The sequence below is a fragment of the Struthio camelus genome, chromosome 1, assembly GCF_040807025.1.
Source record: "Struthio camelus isolate bStrCam1 chromosome 1, bStrCam1.hap1, whole genome shotgun sequence".
Taxonomy (NCBI): Eukaryota; Metazoa; Chordata; class Aves; order Struthioniformes; family Struthionidae; genus Struthio; species Struthio camelus.
In genome coordinates this window covers 167874864-167901432 of record NC_090942.1, presented here as the reverse complement: position 1 = coordinate 167901432, position 26569 = coordinate 167874864, and the positions used below count along the sequence as shown (strand labels likewise).

Sequence of the window (26569 nt, the reverse complement as noted above, 5' to 3'; positions counted from 1 at the left end):
ATTCAGCAGTCACTTTTCTCAGTGATGGTAAATCACTTCTTGTACTTTTTTGAAAACAGATGTAGTGACATAGTCATTTTATTTATTGTTTTTCTAGTGAATAAGCTCCCTTTTTTAAAAAGCAAGTTATTCTTAGTACACTTTCTGAATGGCTACAGATTACATTTACAATATGACACTCAAATGATTCATACAATATTTTCTGTTTAAATTAACTAAATATTTGGAAAAGGGTGTTCCCAATGAGAAATGTGAAAGAAAAACACATTTACACTACCAGATAGAACTTCAGAGCTCATTCCACTGCTGAAAAACTGAAGAACACTCTGAGTTTCTTTAAGGCATTAGTACTTTTTCTGTTCCCAGAAGGAATAATTTTTTGAGGGCAGGTAGTAACTTTAAAAGAATGTTTTGACTTCTACTATGCTGAATGTTCCAAAAACAGTCTAGGTCATTTTTAAACAAAAATATTTAATATTCCAGGTTATTTCCCACTTACCTTGGGGTTAATGCTTTTTTTTTTCTTTTTAGCTGTTTAGTTTAAGGAACTGTGGCTGAAATGGATAGTTTTTCTTCTCACTTTTTTCTACTTTTTTTCTTCTACTCAAGCAACTATGTTGCAATATATCATAGCTGTCACTATAATGAGAGAAAACATCATGATGCAGCAGAACTTAGTCAACTCAATTATATAGAAGATACAGTGAAATTATTTTTGATAGAAATGCACCTGCTGAGGCTGCCTGCTAGGCTAGTCCACAATTAGATACTGTGTAAAAAGTTATTAAAAAGTTCATTTAAACAATTTATCTCTCAAGTGTGGCAGGAAAATATTTCCCTGAAGGAAGGGTCAAAACTCTGAGAAAAAACTACCTTCAAAAGTAAGGCAGATTAGGCAGCCTTGTCCTAGTAAAGGTCAAATAAAGACTGAGATTGTCTTTAAAGAAAATTGAAAAATCTAAAAGCTTTCGTAGATGGTGTGGGATCAAGCCACCAGTGAACTATATAATCCTCAGGAGCACAAAGGTCCAAGATCAACGCAAAAAAGATGATGGTTTCTTGAAGAAGGAAAACAGTCCAAATATCAGAGTCTCTGTCATTAGCACTCCACTGCTATTGGATTCCTACCAGTGGTAGGAAAAACACAGTAATGAAAAGCAAAGGAAGCTTATTACGGAAACTACCCCGGAAAAACAAGCATGATCTGCCTTCTTTGAAAAGCCAGACCGCACACATTTCGAAGAAAATTTGCCCACCCTAATCCTAGCAGGAAGAGTAATATATTTCACCAGGTGAAGGACCATCTGATGGAGATGCTGAACAGCTCTAACTACTCCTGGTTGTTTTTATCACATCCAGCAGTTGAGGCAAGAGCTTATTGTGCGGACCTGAAACAAAAGCTTCCAATAAAGATATTCATACTCAAAATTATGGCACCCATTCACTCTCCAAGAAGGCAAATAACTTGCTTCTGGAGTTCAAATCTTCCTGACTGCTACAAGCATTGTTATGTGATTTTTTTTTACAGCTTATTTTGCCCATGAGGTGTAATAGTTTCATGTCATTTGTCTCATAAATGAGAATGATTACTGGAATCATGTGCAGTCCATAGTTTGAGACCTTCTTGACTGGTTTTGTGGAGATTTTGTTTCAGCTGCATTTTCTGTAGTGTGAGAAAAATACAAAAAGCATTTTCTCTAGCACAGTATTTTCAATTGCATGTCTTAAGTGGATTCGAATATGTATGTCATCGTAAAAATGTATTGTGGCTCTGGGAGTTGTTTTAAGTTTTCAAGAACATTTGTCCATGATTAATGATATATCAGAAAAAGAGTGATACCTTATTAGCATTGAAGAATGACAATTCAGTTCTTAAAGCTGGACAGCAGATGGACAGCATGCCATTGATTTTATTCATCTATAAAAGCATCTATAAAAATCTAGTAAAAAAATATATATGCAGTATTCTTCAATAACTTCCCAAGAATGACTGTTCTAGTAAGGTTCTTAGAGATTTTCTAAATGATCTTTTTTCATCCACTTATTGAATGAATAAATAAAAAGATTTATTGATATATTTATGGTATACATTTAGAAAACTCTTCTCTGTATATAGTTTACATGAGATTTATTTCAATGTGATACCTCAAAAAAGGCACCTGACAACTCATATTAATATGTTGTCTGCAGGAATCATTGACTTCTACTGTATGTGATCAAGAAATTAAAAATGTATTCCTGGAATGATTCATTTAGAGAATCTGACTATGAGTATCTGAGTGGAAGATGGAGTCCAAGTTCATGAACGCTCTGTTCTGAATGGCTTCCCAGAAGGATTTTGATACTATTTCAAGCCAAATATGGCAACTACTTGACTCCACTTTTTTTTTTCCAGCTGTTGGCACAAAGTGATGTTAATCTTGCAAAAACCAATGAACTTTTGAGATATTCATCTTTTGAGATTGAGGCTGTATGAGACTATCACAGTTTTTGGCATCTGAGCATGCCTCTCTGATGTATGATCAGTTTCAGACATTAGCTGAGATTTGCAGTTAATTTATATCTGCAAAATATCATTCTGGCCCATTTTCATATATGTGTTATATTGAATTTTATTGAACCTTCTTTAGCATTGTTTCATAACAAATATAAAGGTGTGCATCACCGATAAGATGCAAATTAGGCAACTGATAGGCAGAAAAGCCCTATTTGCATGTAGAAAAAACAGCAGCATTTATATTTGTGGCATTTGTATTTGTGGAATATGTATATGGAAAAGATTTGAATAATTCTTTGTGCATATATAGAGATCAAAGTTATTGCTTCAAAATAATGAGAGAATCTCAAACTGGCCAGTGAAAATGATTATGCAAATATTGTTAATGATTAAGTCATAGTTTATTCAGTATAACATACATATTTTTGTGGCATTATTTCTAGTGTAATATATATGCCCCTGTATTCCTGTATAAGTAGGGTTAGCAACAGCAATAAAAGCAGTGACAAAAACAAACAAAGACAAATAAACCCATAATATATATTGGTTAACTCTTGAAAAGGTTAAGAACATCAAATTTTCAAATATCATGACCTGACTGTAATGACCCAGTAATAGCCTGACATTTGCAGTACTGTTTTTATGTAATAACACATCACATGCAAGGATCAGCAAGTGCAGTGTAACTGCTTATCTCAAAGGAGAAAAATAAGTAATAATGGTACAAGAGAGGTTAATAACAGGTACAGGTCCAGCCTGGCTTTTATCAGTCTCTTTAGAAAATGAATTGGGAATTGCTGTCAACTTGATTGGAAAACGAAGAGGAGAAATAGATACATATGGGATACATCAGTCAGAGCGGAGAGGACTGGTCTGTGTGAAGGTTGTTTGCAAGGTTACCTGCTCTGACACCACGTGAAGCTGGAATTTGCATCTCAAAGCTTTGTTCCTTTCTCAACATAGTGTCACATAAATTGTCGGCCCTGAGGTTTTAATTTCACAGATGTCTAAGCTCATTTAGAAACTAAAGTGCAATAATCTGTGATCCACACTGTATCACATCGTTCTGATTTTTCTCAGTAAATGCTACGTGGTGATTGTTTTGTTTACACATCAAAAATTTTGCTCAAAGTTTAGGATTTTTTGTTAGTACATCTGTGCATTTATGTGAAGGTTAGAATGTTATCTTTTTTTTCTCTAAAGTTGCTGTTTTACTTTTATGTGTGAACTTATGATTTTCTTATTCTTATAATTTGTGATCTTTTTTAATCCCTAGCTGACATATGCTTTGTAAAGATTTTAATCATTTTTCCTTTTTTTGTTAACGGAGTTGTTATCTCCTAAGGTACTGGCTGTCTGTGAAAAAAATTGTTTTACCATTTAAGAGCCATTTCAGCACTTTACATTGTCATGTGAATCCTTATAAAATAGGGTATTATTGATTTAACAGAATTTTAATTGGACATTGTGTGTTTAGATTTACATAAATATATAAACACACTCATTCTGGACTGTGACTCACAGGACTGAATACAGTAACAAGCACGAAATTCATCAGGAAGGAATACTTGATCCAGGGCTAGCATCCAAGAATATTATTGCAATCAACAAAAGATTAGAGGAAAAATTTAAAAAAGCTATGATATTTGCAGTCTTTATTCATGGATGCCCCAACTCCATAAAGTCTAAAAAAGTAAATGGGCTTTGGAAATTTCTCCTGCAAGTCTCTCGATTCTGCACTATTGGATTAAGTAGAACAGTACTGGAGCTCCAGAATCTCTTCTACCATACTTCAGCACCACTACTTTTAAAGCTAGCTTGAAAAACCCTATCTCTTGCAGCTACAGCAACATTTCATGGAGCAGGAATGACCTGTCCAGTAAACTACTTTGTCACTCAAACTTTGTAACATGAAATTATGGATAAAAACATAATACAGATTGTGGAACTCCATTACAGTGCTCAAACGGCATGCTTCAGTTTCTGAAGTGTGTGTACTGTGGACTGCATCGCAGACCTGCACAGACAGACCTGATAAACATACCACTCCAAGCCACCCTCTACTGTTCTACTAGACACCATGAGCCCTTTATATATTATTATATTGTCTTAAAAATAGTAGAAACCCAGAAATTCCTCCATTATCTACAAGCACCATAATTAGCTCCATTAAATTGGGACTCTTTGAATTAATTTTCTTTTTTCCTCCTGTCTATATTATTTGTTGCTGGGCAGTCAGATAATTTTATTACTTCAACAGAATTGTAATAAAATACAGTATTGATTCAAAGAAACAAAGAGAAGCATTGCATCTGCTGCTGATTTGCAGTTAAATTAAAGAAGGGAAGAAAGAGTGAGAAAAAGAAGAGATCGTCTGATTGAAATTTTTCTAGCTTTGTTATTGTTAATAAAATGTTTGCTCCATTCTTGCGTGTCTGTAAACACAGTTTGCATAATGAAGTTCTTAAAAAAGAAAAAAGAATTGCAGTAGTTACATGTCTTACAGTAGCCTTATCATAAAAATATAGTGTTTCAGAAGCAAATTACCCCAAAAGCAGTTTATTCAAAAACCCCATGATTTCCCCAAAATAAAGACCTGGCGGTTCTGCAATTTCATTCTCCAGGGTGTAGATGTAGCCAAGGTAAAAGAGTAATAGTAGAGGGGCTTCGACACCTTTTTTAGTGAAGATTTTTCAAAGTAGTATCTGACTATCACTGGGAGTAGCATTCATCTCTCTCAGTTATAGACATCTATGACTGATCTAGTTACCCTTGAATATCTTTGCTGAAGGAAGAAGTAGGCCTTTCTAGGGTACCATATATCTTCTAATACACACATCTAGGACTCAATTCAGTTGCTTAAATTCAAGGATTCAATGCTGTTTGAGATGCTCTAGGATTTCCAAAACCTGGATGCTCATAGATGCTTTCCTGAAATTGGGAAAAAATATGATATTCTAGGATCTATGACAGACTTGTGCCCTTCTGAGACAGCAGCAGAAAGCCAGATGGGATATCCCAGATCACCTCAAATGTCGCTTAACATGACAACTTACATGAGTCCCTGCTATTAAGTGAGATGAATCATTCCCTGGAAGGGCCTGTTTTTCTTTATTGTCTGTAAAAGCTTTTCACCTCAGAGGTGCATTTAATCAGATGAATCCTTCCTCAAAGTTGCAAAATGCCCTTCCTCACCACTGCAAAACTTGTGTTATTGTCAGATTGGAAAATGCAGCCCCTAATTATATACCTTATAGTCCCCAGACTTACCTTGGCATTTATCCCTGGCAGGTGAGCTGTATCGTAAGAACGCCAGTGGTTGGACTATAAGGGGAACCAAGTACTGGAATACTACTTTAGTCAATCAAGTGATGACGTGGCTGTTCATCAGAAGGATAGTGACAGGGATGGGGGTAGAAAATGATAACGTTATTCTGTGTAAAAGATAACATATGAGGCACAATCTGATAACAAATGTATTGTTAAAGATTTTATTTTGAATGCCCGAGGTTTTTCTTAACTGTATTGAGAGCTGTAAGACTACTCAGTGCAGCGTTGCATTGAGCAGGCTTTTAATGAATATGACAGCAATGACAGTGATTCCTGCAAGCTGTAGGTCTCCTGACTACTACTGAAGTTAGTGAAAGCAGAGGGTCTCTCCGTTCTGAGAGAAATGAGCCTAACATATCACAGGATCCTCCTACAAACTGAAGGATCATTCTTCTATTTTCTTCTAAAGATTTATGGCATTTGAAGAAAGGAGGATCTGTGTGTATTAATGAAATATTGAGTAGAATTTTTGTGTACTCTGGGTTTTTAATTTATGCTGAATATAATACTGAAATCTATGGTAAAGTGAATAATGTAAAAAATAGGAAGATGGTATCACATATATAACATAGGAAAATACTGAGACTCTGCTTCCCTTCTTATTGATTTCAGCAGAAATTGGATAAAAATCCAACACAGCATGTTGGTATATACAAAATGCATATTTTTTTTTAATAAGCGAACAAGCAGAAATCGCTGTGGTAGAAATGTACATACTATGGCAGGGTTTAAAATAGATGCATTCACCTTAAATATCTGATGATTGAAGGAAGAATTTGCTAGGCTGTCCATGGAACCCCAAAATGATTGCTTTTCATATTTTTGAAGAATTATTGAAATGAATATAAAAAAATTATTTTGAAAATAGAAACACACCCATCCGCCCACCACACACGTATACATAAATACCTTCATATATGTGTGCTTCAGAGATAGCTCCAGCCATGCAGTTCATGCCAGGATAATATTTGTCTATGTTTGTAATGGATAAAATTGCATAAACTAATGAAGACTTTCTCTTTGAAGTGAAGCATTCCCTTGTATCAGTGTGCATGGGTGCATATCAGCTCTTGTCCCCACACACTGTTCTAGAAGAGATCCCAATAGCATGACAAATTTTTTCTAGTTTGTTAACAGCAGTTCCTTGCTAGTAAGGAAAACATGCATGGAAAGTGCTAATTATAATTATCTCCATACTTCCTTATGCTCTACTCTTTCCCAGTCTCCAGATTTAAATTAATATACAAGAGCATAAAAACTTTCTCCAAGTATGTTATGCAAGTGGCAATATTCCCTTCTTTTCCTTGCATACGATGTAATAGACGTCTCTGCAGATATACATTTTAAATGACAAATATCAGCACTTCAAAGCCATCTATAGCACGGTGAACTTAAGTTTAGCTTAATCAATGCCTGATGTAAAGAAAATCTCTTGACAGCAGTTAATATACTTAGAAATAAGTCTCTGATGTTTTATTGTATATTCACAGAAAGGTGAAATTTGTGGTGATTATCCACACCTCTGAAATGTGTCTCATTGGATTAACAGCTATAATTAGCATTCACATTTATGAAAGTCAACTTAATAATATTACTTCTTCTACCTATGATAATACTCTTATTCTTAATAATATTCCGTTCCATGAGCAAAAGTGAAGAAAATACTATTATTGTGCAGGATAGCAATTACTGTACTCCATTTACCAGTGACTGTAAAAGTCGGGTTTTTCTATCAGTCTGGAAGCCATTGATGAGCTGAATTATCTATATAAAGAAACACACATACTTTCTTCTATACCACCCCTAAAATGTTAAGGGAGCAATTTTGAAGATCTGTTCCCTAAACAGACTTTGGAATTATGGACAGTCACAGTAAATTTCCATCACCATGTCTGAAATATTGTGCACTTCACATTTATTCACTAACAAAGGAAACTCTACACATGACAAAACTCAAGTAATGACTTCTGAAGAGCACAGGTCAAATGTCTGTGTAATGCATCCAGGAAACCTGCAGTGGCATAACATTAGGTCACTGTGGTGTGGATTTAATGTTATTGTAATGACTGGAGATCACAGGTGCCATTTGGAAGTAACGCATTAGTGAAGTATTTTCTTTGCTATACTTCTGTATAAACAAACTATGTCTGTGTGGCCTATTGTAGCACTTTCTTAAATTGAATAAAAGACAGTAAAAAATGGTAATATTTAATTCCTTGTATAAAACTACGAGAATTTTCTGTCCAAGATAATTTGTTTGCATGCAAAGTGTATAGGCTATATACAGACACACATATATATACACATATACACTTTTCAACTTTTATATTTTATGTGAATTATTCCATGCAGATGGATTTTTCAGGTGATTTGGCTAATCTAGAATACTTTTTTGCTCTTGGTCACTTTGGTAGCCAGCAATTTTTAACTTCCACAATCTCTCAGTAGATGTGACATCTAGAAAGTAGATGTGTTTCTACTGCTAAAAGTTATATAAGAAAGTTACTGGAAAAGTACATGAAAACAGAGCTTTGCATTTATTTGAGTTTTTTTTTTTTTGTAACAAATCGAGTTATTTTACTGTAACAGTTAAGGTTAGGGTTCCTTTCCCTTAATGATTTTTTTCACATACTTACAGTTTTACTGAAAATGATCCCTAGCCCTTTCAGGGAAAACTGATGTCATGCTTGGCTTTAATTTGAAAATTACTGTTTGACAAATCTGCTAGATTCTTACTTTGACTACTCTAAGTTACCAAAAATAAGATAAAAAATATTCTATACTTCAGGAAAAAAAAAAACAAAAAACCTTTCATTTGGTTGTAAACCACTCATGAGCCAGGTAAAGATATTTTGAAGGTATAGATCGATAATTTTAGTGGTTTATATATGCAAATGCTATGTGTGTGGGCTTGTTTTGCTGTCATTTTAAAGCCTAGCAGTTTCTTGACTGAAAAGATTTTATAAGAGCTTCTTAATAGAAATACAGTGTTATCTTACAATCCCTTCGCTGAGAAGGTCACTGGTGGACTAACACCTCCTTTCTGTGTTGCAGAGTTAGCTACAAACCTTGCTGTCTCTACTCATTGCGTTTATGTTAGTACAATAAATGGAATCAAAGCTCAGGCCTGGGCACTGACACTTGACTGTCTATGATGTTAAATCGTTAGCATGGGGCTGGCACAATTTTGGTCTGAGACAGATAACACTCTTGAAAACAGCGCTTGGGCATGGTTTGGGTGTTAGCACAGCTGCAGGATAGCCAAACAGGCCACCTGCCTGTAGGCATTTTATTTGCTACTAAACACATGAGGAGGGTTTTAGTTCAAGACGCTGGGGTAGTCACAAACTAATTCCACTCATGATGTGTTGGCTTGACAATGCAAGTTTGCCTGCACCACTTGCAGTGGAAGGTTATTCCTGAATTTTTTTCATTGCTGGAAGCCTTTGATTACCAGACTAAATAGACGTATGGTCAGTTGCTGCTCAGTAGTTCTTGTAAGAAAATGCTTTTCAGATTAACTAGATTTTCGCCTTTAGTAGTTTTTATCCACCAGATGTATTTACAGAAAACAATCATATTTCATACAAGCCTGTCTTTTACCTGACTAAAGGAGCCAAACTCTTTTATCTCTTAACATAAAATAAGCTTTTTAATTCTCTCCTCAAAGAAATACCTTTTCCGTACAGGTCTCATCTGAAGTAATAATTTTTAAACTTCCAGATGTGGTTTTACAGAAGTCCTGCAGAACTATACTAAAAATACCCCATGTGGTGCATCCAGATTAATACTTGCTATTCTCCACTCTTGCCTTATGCTGGTGGTTCACAATCATTTTGGAATTAACTAGCACATGTAGGATTTTTTTATTATTATTTTATTACTGATGGTTTTCATCCAATTACTGTTATTCAGTCCCCAGAAACATCCAGTTATTCCTTTAAGATATTCCAGTCCTTCTCTGTACTGATGAGAAGAATGTCATCAGCAGATTTCATGAGTGTGTTTCTATACTTTGTGCCAAAGTCATTCAATCAGAAATGTTTAATATCTTCAATCCTAAGAATGATTGATGAGAAACATAACCAAACACTCCTATTATGGGCAAAGCTTTGCATACATATGGTGCCCAGTTGTCTTCATGATCTGTTTAGACAGATCAGATGAAGAGAAGATAAAGAAAACTGATATGGACTCATATTATATTTGTAATAAGCCACAGACAACGGAGTTTCAATTAACTTCAGTTAGAGAATGCAGATTTTAGGCTGTAGTGAAGATGTACTTTAAAGAGCATATTTTAGGATTAAAACCTCAGTGTGTCACAAGCAGGAGATGAGAACTCAGAGAAATGCCGAAATGCCGCATATAGATATTTCTACCTCTACTGTTGGAATATAATGGGGAATCAGAAGTTCGGATACACAGCACTTAATTGCTATCACAAATATGTAGTGCGACTATTACAGCTTAGTATTAGCTATATTCATTTGAATGTGAAAAGTTTACTGTCTTTCTCCAGTGTTCCCATCAAATAAGTTTATAAGCAAGTCAACACACTCGCAATGTTTCATAAAACTTTGACTGTTCTGATTCATGTTTGATCCCTTATTAAAATGGTTGCTAAAATAAAGGTGAATTATATCTATTATGGTACTTTTAGCTTAAGCTCTCTTGTGAGACACTGTCATGAAAACTCTATTAGAACAGTTTTTCCTACTCCCCCTTCAGGCTTTCTTCTTCTAGGATATCTTATTCCTAATATGACTTTGTAATATGGTATCAACAATTAACACCTCTTTGTTCGTGGTTTTTAAATATTGTGTTTTGGCCCTTTTTTGGTAATGATAGAGGATTTGTCAATTCTCACAAAAGTATTTGAAGGATTTTTGTTTAAATGCCATTGAGCTTAGTGAGTTTCCGACTGCTTATCTTCTTTAATACATCCTGTATTGTTTTGCCTGTAAGTCAGAGATCACTGCACTCTACTATGTTTTCACCTACAATTGCATCATCTCTGTTTAATGTAGTAGTCATCATATACAGATATATCACTAATATACAGGCAGTTTAAAAGTCAGCACCAGAAAAGCAGTCTTGAAAGGGTAAACTTTAAGTAGCAATGTGAAATAGCATATTTGTGACTGTGTTTATCACATTAGCTCAAAATCTAAAGATGCCCATGCTCTGTGAACCATAAAAGATTTATGGATGTTTAATCATACTGAATTGGGAAAGGCTACTCTGTCCCTTCTCTGTAAGAAGTTTCTGGATCCACGGGAACATCATGTTCTACCAAGGAGTAGTTAGATTGTTACCGTACGGAAAAGCTCAGCTCTCATGATCTCTGTGAACTGCTTGTGGTACTCATCTCATTAGAAGTAAACTACTCCAAGAAGGCTGAGTTGTGAAAACACTGGCATTCCAAGACCAGACATACATGATTAGTTTCAGGTTATAGTTTTAAGACGAGTTAGAGTGGGATCTGAATGGCAGTGCCTAATTCCTGCTATCATTTATTTAATTTTAATGTCTTCATAATGTGACTATAGCCGAAGGAGTGGCTTTAAGTTTTGTATTTTGCATCACTTGGAACCTGTTAATATAATATGCTAGGTAATTCGATGGCCATATGGTTTTTGAACCACACAGGTGCATGTCCAATTAAAATAACTGAGCTGCTGGAAATACATCGAGCTTACATTAACCTAGTGTAGTAAAGACTGTGCAAATCTGTATGATATTTTCATTTTCCAGAGTATCGAATGTCCTTCTTCCTGCATTTTTGTGTTGCCATCCTTAACATATTAATTTGCAAATTTTTTCCTGTCTTCTGGAATGCTTCCATGATATTTTTTTCTCTCTCTAGTATTATTTACTTCATTTACTTTTGTAAGTATCCAGTAATTTCCTGGCAGGACAGAAGATCCTGCCCTTTGTTGTCAGTTCCTTCTAAATGCCTCTTCAGTAGCAATGACTATAACATGATTTCACATTCTCCTAGTATTGCTTTAGGAGTTTCAGAAACCATACTCCCATTAGTCAAATCTGGCTATTGAAGACACTTGACCTGCTTGACCTCGGAAGGTCATTGGGCTTGGAAGTCAGGGAATTCCTCCTAACTAGTGCATCCTACCAATATATATTTTTTTCATTTTATGTACAACTTATTCACTAAAGTCTATGAAGACTTATTTCCTACTAAAATGTGTAATGAAATCTACTGAAAATATGAACTGAATATTTTCTTTATTTTTTCTTTTTTAAATCCTGGCATATCTTTTACTGTTGCTTTCTGATACTGAACAGGTTATGGTGAAACTGACTTTCTGTCAGCTTAATAAATATTGATGTATTGGATGCAGCCAACCATTACCTTACATGATCCATCTTTAAAGGTAAAGTCATTTTGCAGGAAGGTCACAATATATTTATTGTACATGCATTCTTTCATCTTTGCAGAGGAATCATTATGTAAATATTGAGCACATTCATGAATTGATAAAACAAAAAAATGTTGTGGGTTCTCTCCTTACAAGTTTAAACTTGTAAAATCCATAAAGCTGCCAGCAATACTGTGAGGAAAATTTTTTCATATTTTCTGTCTAGTAACTGATACTTTTTAATGTTTTGAAACGATTCAATTCCATTAAATGAATCTGTGGATCATGTAATGATGTGCTTATTTAAATCTTTATTTTTTTATAACAATTCTATTTAATATCTGTAGATATGCAGCAATGTGAAAGTGGTCTGAAATCAATTTTGGAGCAACATTATCAGTCCATATAATAATATTTTTAAGAATGATTTAGCTATAAATCCTCAACATTTTGGAGCATTTTAAGAAGCAAAATCTTCAGTAGGCTTTCAAACTGAATGGAAGACAAGTATATTCCAGGATCCAAAAAGTAAGGTTCATTCACCTTTGCACTCTTATAGGTCTGATGAAGTCTAAGTGATGTAAGAAGAATGACTATGATAGAAGGTGTTTGTAATATACTTTTAAATTTAATTTTTCAAGTGCTTACATATATCAGAATTAAAGAAAATTGAATTAATCAAAAGAGTCAGAAACAAACATCAAATTGGAAAAAAAACAGCCGTATTTCCTTCAGTCAGCAGCCTTTAAATAAAATTTCCTGCAAGCTTCTATTAAAAATGACCACTGTAGCTTAAATTTCTTGTTTTGATTTAATGATACAAAATCAATATTCTAGGATAAATGCAAACATATGTAAAATTGTTTGAGAAGAGTGAAAACCTAATTCACCCTGAGCTGAGCTGTTTTCATTAATTTACTAATTAATTTTCTCTAACCTCAAGAGCATTTTAGAATAATGTGTTTTAAAAGTTTTAGGAAATTTTTTAACTCCTTTTGTAGAGCAGTTAGTGTCCTTATTAAATTATTTAAGACTTTTTCTTAAAAAATAGAGTTCCTTTAAGTCTCATTTAATAACCAAGGAGAGCCTTCCCACAGTTTGGAAGTGTATTATCACCACTGAAATAACTTCCTGGGAATAGCCAGCAGCAATTACCTTAGAAAGAATCACTTATCCTATATCTGGTCTCACATCTCTGTCCTTGAATGTTACTTGCCTACTCCGGACCAAAGTTTAACAAGTAGAAAACTGCTTTCACTCCCACATACAAACTAAAATGGTGCAGCAGGTAAAGACTAGCTTGTGTCCTTGGAAATTGTTAGAATAAGATTAGCAATATCCAGCAGTGAGCAGTGAGCTGCTGAAGCTAGTTTGATAGAAATGATGAGGCTGATGACAGAAGTGTTTACAGCTCCTCTCCAGTGATCTGAGTCAGCAAAGGATATATAACTGTTATTCCTTGCCTTAATTTAGATGTTTGAGCCCTTTCAGAGGAGGAGGGCAGTGTTTTATTTTAAAACAGACCCTCAAAAGAGTAGGCGAAGGAGGCAGTAGTAGAAGCACCCTTGTTTATACCGTAGGCACTGGAGCTGTGAGAGCCAAGGACCCAACAGGCATATCTTCCAGCTCTCAGGAAGCTCTCTCCCCGACTCTTTTGCCCTTCTATTCTGCTTTCATTAGTTTTAACTAGGAACTTTCCTCCCCAGCCTTAGAAACCCAGTATTCTCCTTCTAGAAGCAGGTTTCTCTGGTATGCCCAACCAGCATCTTACTAGGATATTTCCTATACTAACCAGTGTCTATTTCTCTTTCTGTAAGAAAGAGGACTGCACTATTTACAACCGAGTTTAAAAAGCAAATGTTTCATAAAACCTTGATTTTCCTGTCGTACTTAGAGCTCATTAAAGGCCAAGACATGCAATTTAATAGCTTTTTAGTATTTTTAGGACTTTTTTTTCTTAGTTACCTCAGTAAAAGGAAATGATCCACAGCAGTTTGATTAGGCAGACTTTTTCCAGTAACCATTACTCACTGTAATTCATTATAGTGTATCAGCAAATGTGAAAAAACTAAGTGAAAAAAGTTTGATTATAAGGTCTTATTTTAGTTGGCTTAAACCTAGTTTCTGACTTTCTCTATGTGAAGCTAGACTGCAGAAGTCACAGGTGGAAAAGAGATCTAATCCTAATTATTCCTTCCATTTACCAAAGAAAAATTGGTACCCATTCAATATTTCATCAAATATACTTTTTAGTGCTTCATATAATGTAGCCATTTGTTGTGAATTCAAGTGACAATTGCCATTCATTATTGTATCTATATTTGTTAGCATATTTAGCCTCACCATAGCTTAACCTTTTTCCTTGAATATTTGTGCTTAGTTTGCAGATTTGGTGAGCTGAATTTCTTTGGGTTTTTTTCTTTTTCATATAGAGTATTATAGTCTGATAAACCTTATTATAGCTTTCTTTCCTCATTAGAACTCTCAGTTTAGCAAGGTATGACTTTCATAACCTCACCATCTCCTTCTCCTTGCAGGCTGCTCTACCTTGCCAGAAAGAGCAAAAATATGTCCTGTAATAAAGTCCCAAAAATTCAACCACATTACATTTCTGTTAAAATCCACAATTTTTGGACACTATTTCAGTTTATGAAATTGGATATCATTTTGAAAGGGTGAGGAAGAACTTATCTCCTCTTTTAGTCTGTAAACTTAGAACATCTGTAGATTCTACTAAGAGTTATCAAACTCAAGGAAAAAATAGTATGTGTGTGTTTATGCGAAAGGAAAAGAACATACACCACTTAACAATGTTTGAACAAACATACCAGTTTAAAAGTGAATTCCGAGTAAACCATTAAAATGAAATCTGAGGTAGTGATAAATTTATAAAGTTTCTTTTTGTTTTCTTTAAATAATAACTTTTAAAAATACTATATGGAAGTTCAAATACAGAGTTTCTTAAGTGTATGAAGTTAAAATTTTTTTGAAAATAAATTTCCATTCAGCCTGAAGTCTGACTAGGTATTTATAACTTGCCAACTAAATGACCAGTAAAGTTATTTCTTCTCAAGGCCCTTCCTCCTTTTTTACTGTCTAATTTACCTTTATTTTATATTTCAAATACTGAAATAGCATGTTATGGATGGTGAAAGAATGGCAAAGCTTATGGATGGTGAAAGAATGTCAAAGCTTCCCACATCACAATATCCTTTATATGAGATGCAGTTCCCCTGTGGATTATGACCAAATGCATATAAACATGCAAATAAATTAAAGGCATTATGTCCTTAATTAAAATTGCAAGATAGCCATTAATGGTACTCTTTGCTAAATTGTCATTCCAAAAAAGGGGATTTTCTTCTCATTTAACAATCTTTCCACATCTTTACAGACATCACACCAATTAACAGTGTCCTACATATAACTAATGTAGCTTCTCTTTGGTGTTCCTCCTTTTTGAAACCCCAGGAATGCATATAAATTAATATTGCCTATTTTGCCCTAAAATAATCTTTTTCATATTCAAAGCAATGTTTGTGTTCTATGGAGCTGCAAAATGAAATACTAAGGATTACCCTTTTTGAAATGAATGTCCATGTATTAAAAGGTGATCCTACCTGCCTCTTGAGGTTTTACGGTCCAGCCCAGAGTACCACACCTGCTCCATTTTACTTATCCTGCCAGTTTCTCTCACATCAACTTGAGTTACAGTTCTCTTCTAGCAGATGAAAACACACAGCTTTCGTTCCAATCTAATTAGCTGTATTATGCTCTTCAGGAGAAAAGCATTCCTCCAAGACAAGATTGCAGAGACTGAATGAACTTGATTATACATAGGTTAGAGTCAGAATCATTTAGACTTTCCCTTGCTTGGACTCAAAGTGATTCTTTCCGGGTATGTGGTAAGTGCGAGGCTGACATGTCATGGTATTATTTTCCTTCTTCATACTGCTAACAGGAAAAGAGCTTTTAAAGACTTTCTTCCCTAATACGGTGAGTAATTTTACATATTCTTTTTCTATGTAGCTTCTATGGAAGAATAAATATTTATTGGTATATGGAAAACCCAAAATACATAAACTAAATATGATATTTTCACTAGTTATGTTACCTGCAATACCTCACATTTTGGATCCCTGAATCTGTGTGAATATGCTTCCAATACAGGTAGATTTCATATATGTGGTTTTCCCAGCTAATTTTCTTTCTTTAATATTTCCTTCCTATTATTTTTAAATTGTACTGCTTATGTTAGTTTACGTAGCTTAGTCTTTACTTGAATAGATTTCTTTCCTCACAAGTATTTTATTAGAGTTATAATGAGTTCCAGCTTGAGTGTCGTAAGAAGCTTTTTTCTCATATATTGACCCTTGACATGAACAAAACCACATTGTCTTGAATCTCTCTTTAATCAGAGTAGAGGCCTCCTCATCCAGTTATTCGCCAAATAACTGTATGTGATCAGCAGCCAGATCAGCCTGAAGCCAGTGCATTAGACAGATTCTCTTAAATGTTTGGCCCCCATCAAAGAACTTACTACTCTAGAGACTCAAAAAAAAAAAAAAAGAAAAGAAAAAACCCCAAACCAGCCAGAATTAATTTTAAGCATTGAAACTAAAGTGAGATTTAAGTCATGGGATGTTTGTTCTCATTGTTTACAGGAAGGAAGGACTAAATCTGATTCTCTTAAATCCTGCCTAAACTGTACTCCGGGTAGCTAAATTTCCATCCAAGTCCCAGGCATCCTATTGACTTCATCCATTTAGTCTTCATCCTATTTACTTTCCAGCAACTATGCCTTTATACCTCCAGATCAGAAGGCACCTACCTCATCGGCCTGAAAGTTTTCTAGGAACCAATTTCTAAACACTACCTGGAATCTCAGACCCAACACGGTCCTTTGCAACCCAGGTTTAGGCAACCCAGGTTTATACTACATTTTAGTCCCTGTAAAGTACATGACAATGCTATTTATCTACTGTGGTGAAAGCTGTTGTCTGTGTGTATAGTTTGCCTGCCTTCTACATAACCACCTACTGGCAAGAGAGTCAGAAAGTTAGAGAATAGGGTTTTAAGAATGAGTGCCCCCAATGGGTCAAAATAGCTATTACTATAATTACAGCTGAGACACTGTGACAAGAGTCCAAGACTTAAGTAGCTGGAATATGAATGAGCACAAAGAAGCCTGGCTGAAATCGGCATTTCCTTCTCCTAGGATCACATCCGCGTTCCAGGACCTGAAGGACTCAGACAAAACTTCTGTCCTTTCCCTTGGGAAAACTCACAAATGCCTTTTCATTTCTCTACTTCTCATCCCTTGGCTGGCCATGTCAACAAATCATAGAATCACAGAACGGTTGAGGTTGGAAGGGACCTCTGCAGATCATCTAGTCCAACCCCCCTCCTCAAGCACAGTCCTCTAGAGCATATTGCACAGGATCACATCCAGATAGGTTTTGAATATCTCCGGGGAAGGACACTCCACAACCTCTCTGGGCAACCTGTGCCAGTGCTCTGTCACCCTCACACTGAAGAAGTTTTTCCTCATGTTTAGGTGGAACTTCCTGTGGTCCAGTTTCTGCCCATTGCCTCTTGTCCTGTTGCTGGGCATCATGGAGAAGAGGCTGGCCCCATCCTCTCGACACCCCCCCTTCAGATACTTGTACATATTGATGAGATCACCTCTCAGTCTTCTCTTCTCCAGGCTGAACAGGCCCAGCTCTTGCAGCTTTTCTTCATAGGAGAGGTGCTCCAGCCCTCTAATCATCTTTGTAGCCCTCCGCTGGACTCTCTCCAGTAGCGCCATGTCTCTCTTGTACTGGGGAGCCCAGAACTGGACACAGTACTCCAGGTGAGGCCTCCCCAGGGCTGAGGAGAGGGACAGGATCACCTCCCTCTACCTGCTGCCAACACTCTGCTTAATGCACCCTCTTGGCCACAAGGGCACACTGCTGGCTCATGTTTAACTTGTTGTCCACCAGCACTCCCAGGTCCTTCTCTCTGCAGCGCTGTTTTCCAGCAGGTCAGCCCCCAGCCTGTCCTGGTGCATGGGGTTATTTTTCCCTAGGTGCAGGACCTTGCACTTGCCTTTGTTGAACTTCATGAGGTTCCTCTCCGCCCACCTCTCCCTCCTGTCCAGGTCCCTCTGAAGGGCAGCACAGCCTTCTGGTGTGTCAGCCACTCCCCCCAGTTTAGCATCATCAGCAAACTTGCTGAGGGTGCCCTCTGTCCCTTCCTCCAGGTCATTGATGAATACATTGAACAAGACTGGACCCAGGACTGACCCCTGGGGGACACCGCTAACTATAGGCCTCCAACTAGACTCTGCGCCACTGATCCCAGCTCTCTGAAATCTGCCATCCAGATAGTTCTCAATCCATCTCACTGTCCACTCATCTAATCCACACTTCCTGTATTTACCTATGAGGATGTGATGGGAGACAAACAAGAAGGGTGTGTGAGGAGAGTACCCCTTGGCGGGAGACTCTTCAGAGGTTGATGGTAGCTTCATGAGGCTAAGGGCTACCTGGTGGGCTACTTCTAGAGTGAATGTGTCAATTAATAAATGTTTGTGCAAATGTGGTAGAGAGGGAACATCATTGCTGCTCTCTCCTCTTTCTAAAGCAACCGCCCTAATTAAATTGGTTGCCTACTCTCAGTTAAAGATTCAAAGCTTGAGCAAAGGCAGATATTTCCTATTGTTACTTCTACACTTAGTAGGAAGAGGTAGATTCTTAACTTAAGCTGACTGTACTGTTCTCCAGAGATTTAAGGAAGTAGCTGTTTCTCTTTACTGACTGTATAGAAAATTTAGGTCCTTATTATAGTGAGATTTCTTATACTCCCAAGGGACCAACATCTAAAATTTAGGTAACTCTTAAGATTTTAAGTTGGTGAAAATGAATCTGGGCAGGTGTGATACCATGCTTGCTTGCTTTCTTATAACAGCTCATTTCTAGTGCACTAATTTATATCCCTATTTAATATGTTAGTGTTTGCTAAAACTATTTAGACTGCTATATTCAGACACTACACTTCAGCTAATAGCTGAGAGGCAGCGTGGAACTTTTTCTGAAACACATATCTTCTCTGTAACTGTCTGTAGAAGCTCTCCTAGTTCATGTGAAAGCAAAATTGGTGGTTTAGCTGGTTTAGATGAATGTATATCTGATAATCCTGATATAGATTAAAAATGCTTATGTAGTCATTTACCTCCTCTAGACTGAGAGACTGTCACTAACAGCAGCTCTCATGCCCATAGACGTGCTTTTTATCTATTTCCCAGGTAAGTCAAACAGGGTTAACCTAAATCCTCTTTTGCTATAGCTGCTTTTTCACTGACACAGGATGACAACACTCAAATATCCAGGTTTCAGATTTCTGCTGAGGAAGAATAAATGCAACTAAACATTGACCAGTTATAGGACTAGAGCTTGTTTTTCTCTTATTTTACCTATGCTAAATTTACAGCCTTCTCATGTGCTAAAGCAATGAACTTTTAGGTGCGAGGTGTCATAAGCATCCATCTACTTTAACTCTTTAGTTTGTATCAGGAATACACTTTTAAAACAGATCGCCTAATTGCCCTGGTCACTGCTCTTTCATCCTTATGGTGGAGCTGTTTTAGACGATACAAACTAGATTCCTTTCAGATGAAGCTGAATTGAAAGTTTGTTCTTCAGGAGCACAGCTAATGCACTCCAGCAGCTACTGAGAAAGAAGAACAAACCAGACCTACTCCAAAATAAAACACTCTGAAATGTGTATAACGCGGACTTTGGATACACAGCGCCAATTCTTCAAATCTATGCTCTAGAAATCCCAATCCTAATGGCCTACACTGTTTACTAATTGATTTGCCTCAGAATGTTATCCTGGATTTAATATTCTGCTAACCTAATGATATAAATATAAATAGGGAACACCTTAAGTCAGAATATGTGATCTTAAAAACCCACCTGACGATCACGATAGTTTAGATCACAAAGGGCTCCATGCTCTCCTTGGTACGTTGTTTTCAGTACCCAAGTCAAATATTTTGTTATTAGCTGAAGGAACACCATAAGACACAGTCGTCTCTTCTACTGTTGCTAAGTGGTTCATATAATCAGAATAAATGTAGGATAATTTATGATGACTTCAGTTGATCATTTTCTGCTTTGCTTATATCAATATAATGCCATAAGAGCAACTGTGCAATAAATGATACTTCAAATCCCTTCTACCAGAGGATTAGTGCCTGGGGATGGAGACTAAATCTGTTTTGCGGGTGTTTGTTTCAGTATCACAAATTTTACAATTTACACCCGACTAAATGGTAATTAAACATAGATAGTGTAGATAGTTAAACAAGAAGGGCTGAAATCAATGAATTCTGCCTGCTTAAGGTACTGGTAGCTACCTTTAGAAGATTCTATATTGAGTAAGCAGGTTTCTTATTCTTACATCTTTAAAAAGAAAGATAGAAGCATTACCCAAAACAAAGTTATTACCCTGAGCAAAAAAGTCAATAAAGTACTCCAGTGCCTTTTTTTACTCCTACATTAATAAATTGCTCAGTGCTGACTGTAGCTTGCTATCTAGTTCTTTAGTGCAACAGGAATTTGTTGAAAGCACGTTTTATGCTAGCTCCACTATCCTCTTTCAAATCAGCATTTTTCCTATAATACTATTTCCTGTGCCTTAACTATTTCTCATGAAAATTCTGTTGAGTTCATCACTGTTTTAGGATACCATGTAATTTCGGTTACATTGACCCTAAATTCAAGGCTGTAGTTTCAGTAAATAGTGATTGATGCATAAGACATTTCAGCAAAAAATTAGCTCTTCCCATTGTAACTGTTATACCATTTTAAAAAAGCTCTTTGATTCTGTTCCTACAAAGTGCTGAAACACCACAAATTTACTGGTAATATCACTCCTTAATAAGAGCAAATGGAACCTTCCACTCTTGTACATTGAGCTAACTGCACTAGGGGACTGATTTTCAAAATCTATAGCACAGGGCTGGATGCCTAATTTGTCCATAACAGGACAGACAAATAGGGGTGGATATGTTCAGGGGGCTGGTATGACAGTAATTGATACTTTGATGCTATAGGTACATCACTAAAGTGCTTGAATTTAAACAATCTGAGCCAGCAGGTGAGTTGCACTGATGCACTGAATGACTTTCCATTCATATTTATTCTTATTAAAGAAACCAATCCTTATTATTTACATTTCACATCTAAATTTAGTAGGGAGTCAATGAAGTACAATTTCCTGATCAGATATTCTGCACTGATTAAGTGGCAAATAGAAAATTGGAATGACAGCCTGCTATCCAGTGGAAAGAGATGCCTTTTATTTCTAAAGAACACCATTTATTGAATTACATTTATTTATTGAGAAATCCATATGATATTTTGAAATGGATAGTGTATTTGAACTACATATGAGCACCGTATATTTGATAAGTATTACTACTTGCAATGCAGCTATCATGCTTGTACCTTCTGTCCAACTGTAACTTACTGTAGTATTATTTAGAGTCTCTCCAATACAGCAACTTTTATGGTGATATGCAAGTCACGCTTAATGTGCAGTAGTGAGATATTGCTCTATCTTTGCACATTAGCTGCTACCCATATAATCATGCACATTTTAAACAGGAAAATGAAGTTGTGCTTTCTGAGAAATTTCAGCTAATAACTTTGAACTAGCTACACAAATAGATATATAAACATACTCAATACTGGGAATTTTTTAATGATTGGCAGTACTCAATTGTTTTTATTTTGGAGAAATAAAAATGTGACAAGAATTGTTTCTGTACTACTTTTTAGCTATGCATATTATGTAACAGTTTGCATAGCACTGGAGAGTGCTAATTAGATATAGAAATTGATGTTGGAAGTCCTAGATTGATTGTCAAAGTTACTAAAAATCAACAGACTCATATTTTATTATATATGTGCTACTATGAGCAACAGTCATTTGAAATAATAACAGCAAGAGCTAATAGTCCCTAACATCAGAAAAATGTGGTGCAAGGAGGAAGCAAAATTAGTGCTTCTTGAAAAAATAGAATTGCTTCTTGACATTTTTATTTGAAAAAGTCTTCTAATTTTATTAAAATAAATTGAAATGTTGCATTTTTAACTGTCTTAAAAACAAAATTCTCGTTGTGGCAGACTATATCTATATTTGCGTCTTCAGCAAAGAATTATGCAATACTGCAGCACCTTTGCTAAAAATAAATAGCATTTTTTTCTGTAGGCTCAATCTATGTAAAGATAAATTATATTTTGGAATTTCCTCTCTGTATTGTAAAAAGGTATATCTAAAGGTCATAGTGCTATATTTGTGTTTATTTGCAACCCCTTATTTCTGTTGTTTCTCCTCTTCAGTTTAAAAAGAAAAAAAATCAACATCTGATGAAAGGGGTAAGTTTCACGAGCAGTGTGGATGCTCATAAAAGGCATTCTATTCCACCTTTTTTCTTTTAGTCTTTTTAGATTAGTATTTTAGTCTATACTGATTTAGTATTTTATGGCTGCACTAAATAAAAAAGCTCAGGAGGCAATATGAAGAGGTGAAGTTCTAATCGTCTTCACTGCTTAATTGTTAGGTTATTCCCTGATGCTATTTTGGACAGCTTCAGTTGGCTCTCTCTAGAAGAGGATAGCTGCAGAGGCTAGCTCCGAAGAGCTTGGACGCAAGCCAGCTCGTGCAATTTTGTCTAAGGGTCAAACACAGACATTTATAGACATAGCTATAACAGAGCATTCCTGTCTCTTTTCTGATAATTTACTTTTCTTCTTTATGATATATTCTTCTTTAGTTGGTTAAAAGTTACAGTGTTTAGGATTTTTTCTCAGTAGTCTACATGGTGTAATCTTTCAGGCATTTTTACTTTACTTTTCGAAGTTCTTTTTTTTATGTATTTTTTCTTAGAATCATATTTTGTGGGAGAACGAATGTCATGAGGTACTATTAAGTGATGCTCTCTGTTTCTGCTCCTCTACGTGCCTTGCTATAGAAATACTCTTTGTCTGCGTCTTGTGCTGTTGATATCCCTTAAAGAACTTCCTTGTGGGTGGAGACAAAATATTTGCCTTTTCAACTTTCCAGTAGCAGAGGACTCCCAAAATACAGAGCTCTTCTACACTCTCTATTCAGCTAGGTCCTCTTGCACCAGAACGTCATTTTATAAGCCACAGAAACCTTTAAAAGTCTAAATAAAGGGTAATACATGATTTTCACTGATGTTAGAACTCTACAGAAGCTGCTATTCACACAACAAAAATGAATATTTGATGCAGAAGTATATACTGAAGTAACACTTACCTTTAATAATGAGACAGGAAAGTTAATTACCAAGCTGTTTGGCTTGTTAGCCAAATGGTCATTGATAAAGAGTAAAATGGGCAAACAGTTTTTCTTTTCAAAATTATAGTTCAGATATTCAAAAATGAATTGGGAGTGAGATCTGGGGGCCCAAAGGGTAGAAATTCTGTAAAGAAGTCTTTGGTTAGGATCCCAGACCTTTAGTCATCTTTTAATATTTAAACTATTTTTTCCCATATTGACCGCATTTGGATTATCTTAGTTGACCTTAATTGGTAATCTTAGTTAACTCTTACAATTAATAAAAGGATAACCAGGGCAAAGTAACATCATGTTTAGCTTTTTGGCAAGAAGTCTTAAGCAGCTGCATTTGCAGTTTTTTCCCCATTCTGTGTGGGCTTTGGACCTGTACACAGTGCTGTTTATTTCACTAAAACTCTTGACTTGTTTTTTTTTAAGATGGATCTCCTTTGGAACATTACTCTGTGATACCTGATTTCAGTAGGAATCCGGACTCACTAGGTTACCGGACTATGCAACCTGAAAGTATAAGAATGTGTCATATAAGAGCATATGATTTGTAAGGATAGTTTATGAATGGCTATTCAGACTAAAGGGTATGAGAAGTAAAAAATTAAGCACCCAGATACACAAACTCTAAGAAAGAGAAGATAAAGGAGACAATACTAAAGACCAGAGCTCTGAGGTCGCTGACTGATGGGCCTTTGAAGGAAGCTTTGAAGGGCCTCAAGGATCAATCAGAACATTGTAACTGATAGAAAGGGGGAAACAAGATAATCCTGGTTCCCGCTGGAAAAGTTTATCATGGGATGTTTGAAGGACTTGGTGTGTGAAAGACTTATTATAGGATGTTTAGTGGAATGGCAAAAGGCAAGGAAAGGGAGGGATCAGTTTAGACTGAGGAGGAAAAAACATGGGAAAGTAAAGAGGACGGGGGTAAGAGGGGCCAGTTACTTGTAAACAACAAATTGATGACCACAGTATGTCAAGGGACCAGCTACTGGAGACCCCATAGGTCTGAGGGCCAGCGAAATAGAGTCTGAGAGCTGGCTACTGAGGACACCACAGGTCTGGTCCCATTTGTGTTTGTGTGTAAATGGGTGGGAGATCTGCTAGCAAGCTTTGAGCCTCATTAGACAGCGAGTAAGAACAAAATCAGTCCATGTGTATTCCTCATGCTAGTGAGTGTGGGTTTTGTATATATTGTGCTTATAGAGGCACCATTCTCATGTTTGTGTTCATCTGTTGACTGTAGTTGGCTGTGTCTGTATATTGTGTGTATGTGTGTGTATTAGGGATACCTGCTCAGCCTTCTTGTTGAGTGGACCTATGGTCAGGCAATGGCAGCAGCCTGGCTATAGCCGACAGGGAAGAAGAACAGCCCTGGGTCCCAAAGACCATCAAACTCAGCTTGCCTTTAACAGAGAGTTTAAGAAAAGCCCTTTTTTTGTTTGCTGTTGTTTTTGTGGAATGCCAGGGAATCTATGCCAGTTTTGAACCAGTTTTGAGCAGCCTTGATTTTTTAATAGAACTTTAGGCTATGATGTGTAAGTGAAGTCTCAAAAAATAAACTATCCAGTCCGTGAGAGTGCTCCATATGAATCTTCTCGAAAGTGAAGCCTTTAGTATGTGCTTTCTTAAAATGTCCGCTAGGAAAGCTGATTCTAGCACAGGGCAAGACAAAATAATAGTTGGTGGCTGTTGTTTCTAATTTGTGAAATCCTTTCTAATATGCCCAGCACTGTTGGTACTGCAGTAGCAATTTCTCAGATTCGCTGCGGGTTGGATTAGTTTCTTGGAATGTAAGGTATTTAAAGTGTAGACATCTACACCTGACACAAGGGACTTGGGCTTCTTTTCCAGGCAATGACTTTTTAAAAGCATCTGACCTTTTTAGGTACCTCCGTTACGAGATGAACCACTCTTTGGAAGGCCTTTTCTCTTCTAGAGGCTAGAAGAGAAACCTAGTTCAGATAGGGATCCACAATATAAAATCTACATTTGAGCAGACAAATCCCCCAGGAAGTTTGCAACCCAAAGATGTCTATTCATATCCAGTTTATTTGTCACCCCATCTTCCTTATACTACGCAATCCCATTGTTTTATTAGTTTTTAAGTTTTCTTTTGTATGTAATGCACAAACTATTCTTTTTTGTACAACACCTCGCACTTCATTACACAGCGTAAGCGCATTCTGCTCTAAAGCTGCTGTTATCATGGTCAGGGCAAATGAGCAGTGAAGCGCTCAGCATACTTCTTGAGTCAGATCTCATTATCTCTTCAGAATAATTGAGATAATCATTTGTTTGAAGCAGAGTCTCAAAATTGTTTCTAAAGCTGGGCAGTGATCAAAATGATTTTTTGTATGGCTTAATTCTCAAGTACATTAAAATCCCTCTCAAGTACATTAAAATCCCTTTACCCAGTTATAATATCTGCAAGAGAAACAGGCCTGTCATGCTTAGAACTGTTTCACAAGAATGTCAGCTCCTTTCTTCACCCTTCTGATTACCTTCCTTTTGTAATATCTCAATCTAGATAAGACTCTGGTATTTGGCTCTGGTAGTGAAAACTGTGAAATGAAGTTAAAATCTTATAATAAAATCAACATACTGAATCAAACCAGGTAACTTGAGTATCAGGGAGTGGTATTCATAACACTCAGCATGCAGAGCTGGCACGCACAAGGGACTGAAGGGAGGAGTATTTCTGAAACTGTGGCTCACTTGGACTCAGCCTCTGAACTTGCAAGTACAAAAATATGTGAAACACCCTCCTATATTCAGACAACTATGCTCTCTATTCACCACTACCATATTCTAATATATTATTTCTCTTTGAAAAGGAAACTTGCGGTCTTGATGCTGTCAAAGTATTGTGGAGTAGTGTTGTGGCTAGAGAGTTTCTCAAGAGCAGGGACCCAGGTTTTGGCTCTCCTTAGCCTAAATCAGGATCGAGTCCAGAACTCCTGGTACAGATTAGAGCACAGCGGATGGGAGTAGC

At 36.3% G+C, this 26569-nt stretch overlaps 1 protein-coding gene across 5 annotated transcripts in view; it reads left to right on the top strand.

The window, feature by feature from the left end:
- Window positions 1–26569, top strand: part of GPC5 (glypican 5) — a 742566-nt gene that overhangs the window by 485661 nt on the left and 230336 nt on the right. The window contains exon 8 of one of the 5 annotated variants that reach the window (XM_068929140.1): window positions 2191–2405. The exons of the other annotated variants lie outside the window; for them this stretch is intronic. Coding sequence (XP_068785241.1) covers window positions 2191–2192 — 2 coding nt within the window. The 3' untranslated portion in view covers window positions 2193–2405. Of the gene's footprint in view, window positions 1–2190; window positions 2406–26569 lie in introns of those variants that run through there. 5 annotated transcript variants of the gene reach the window in all.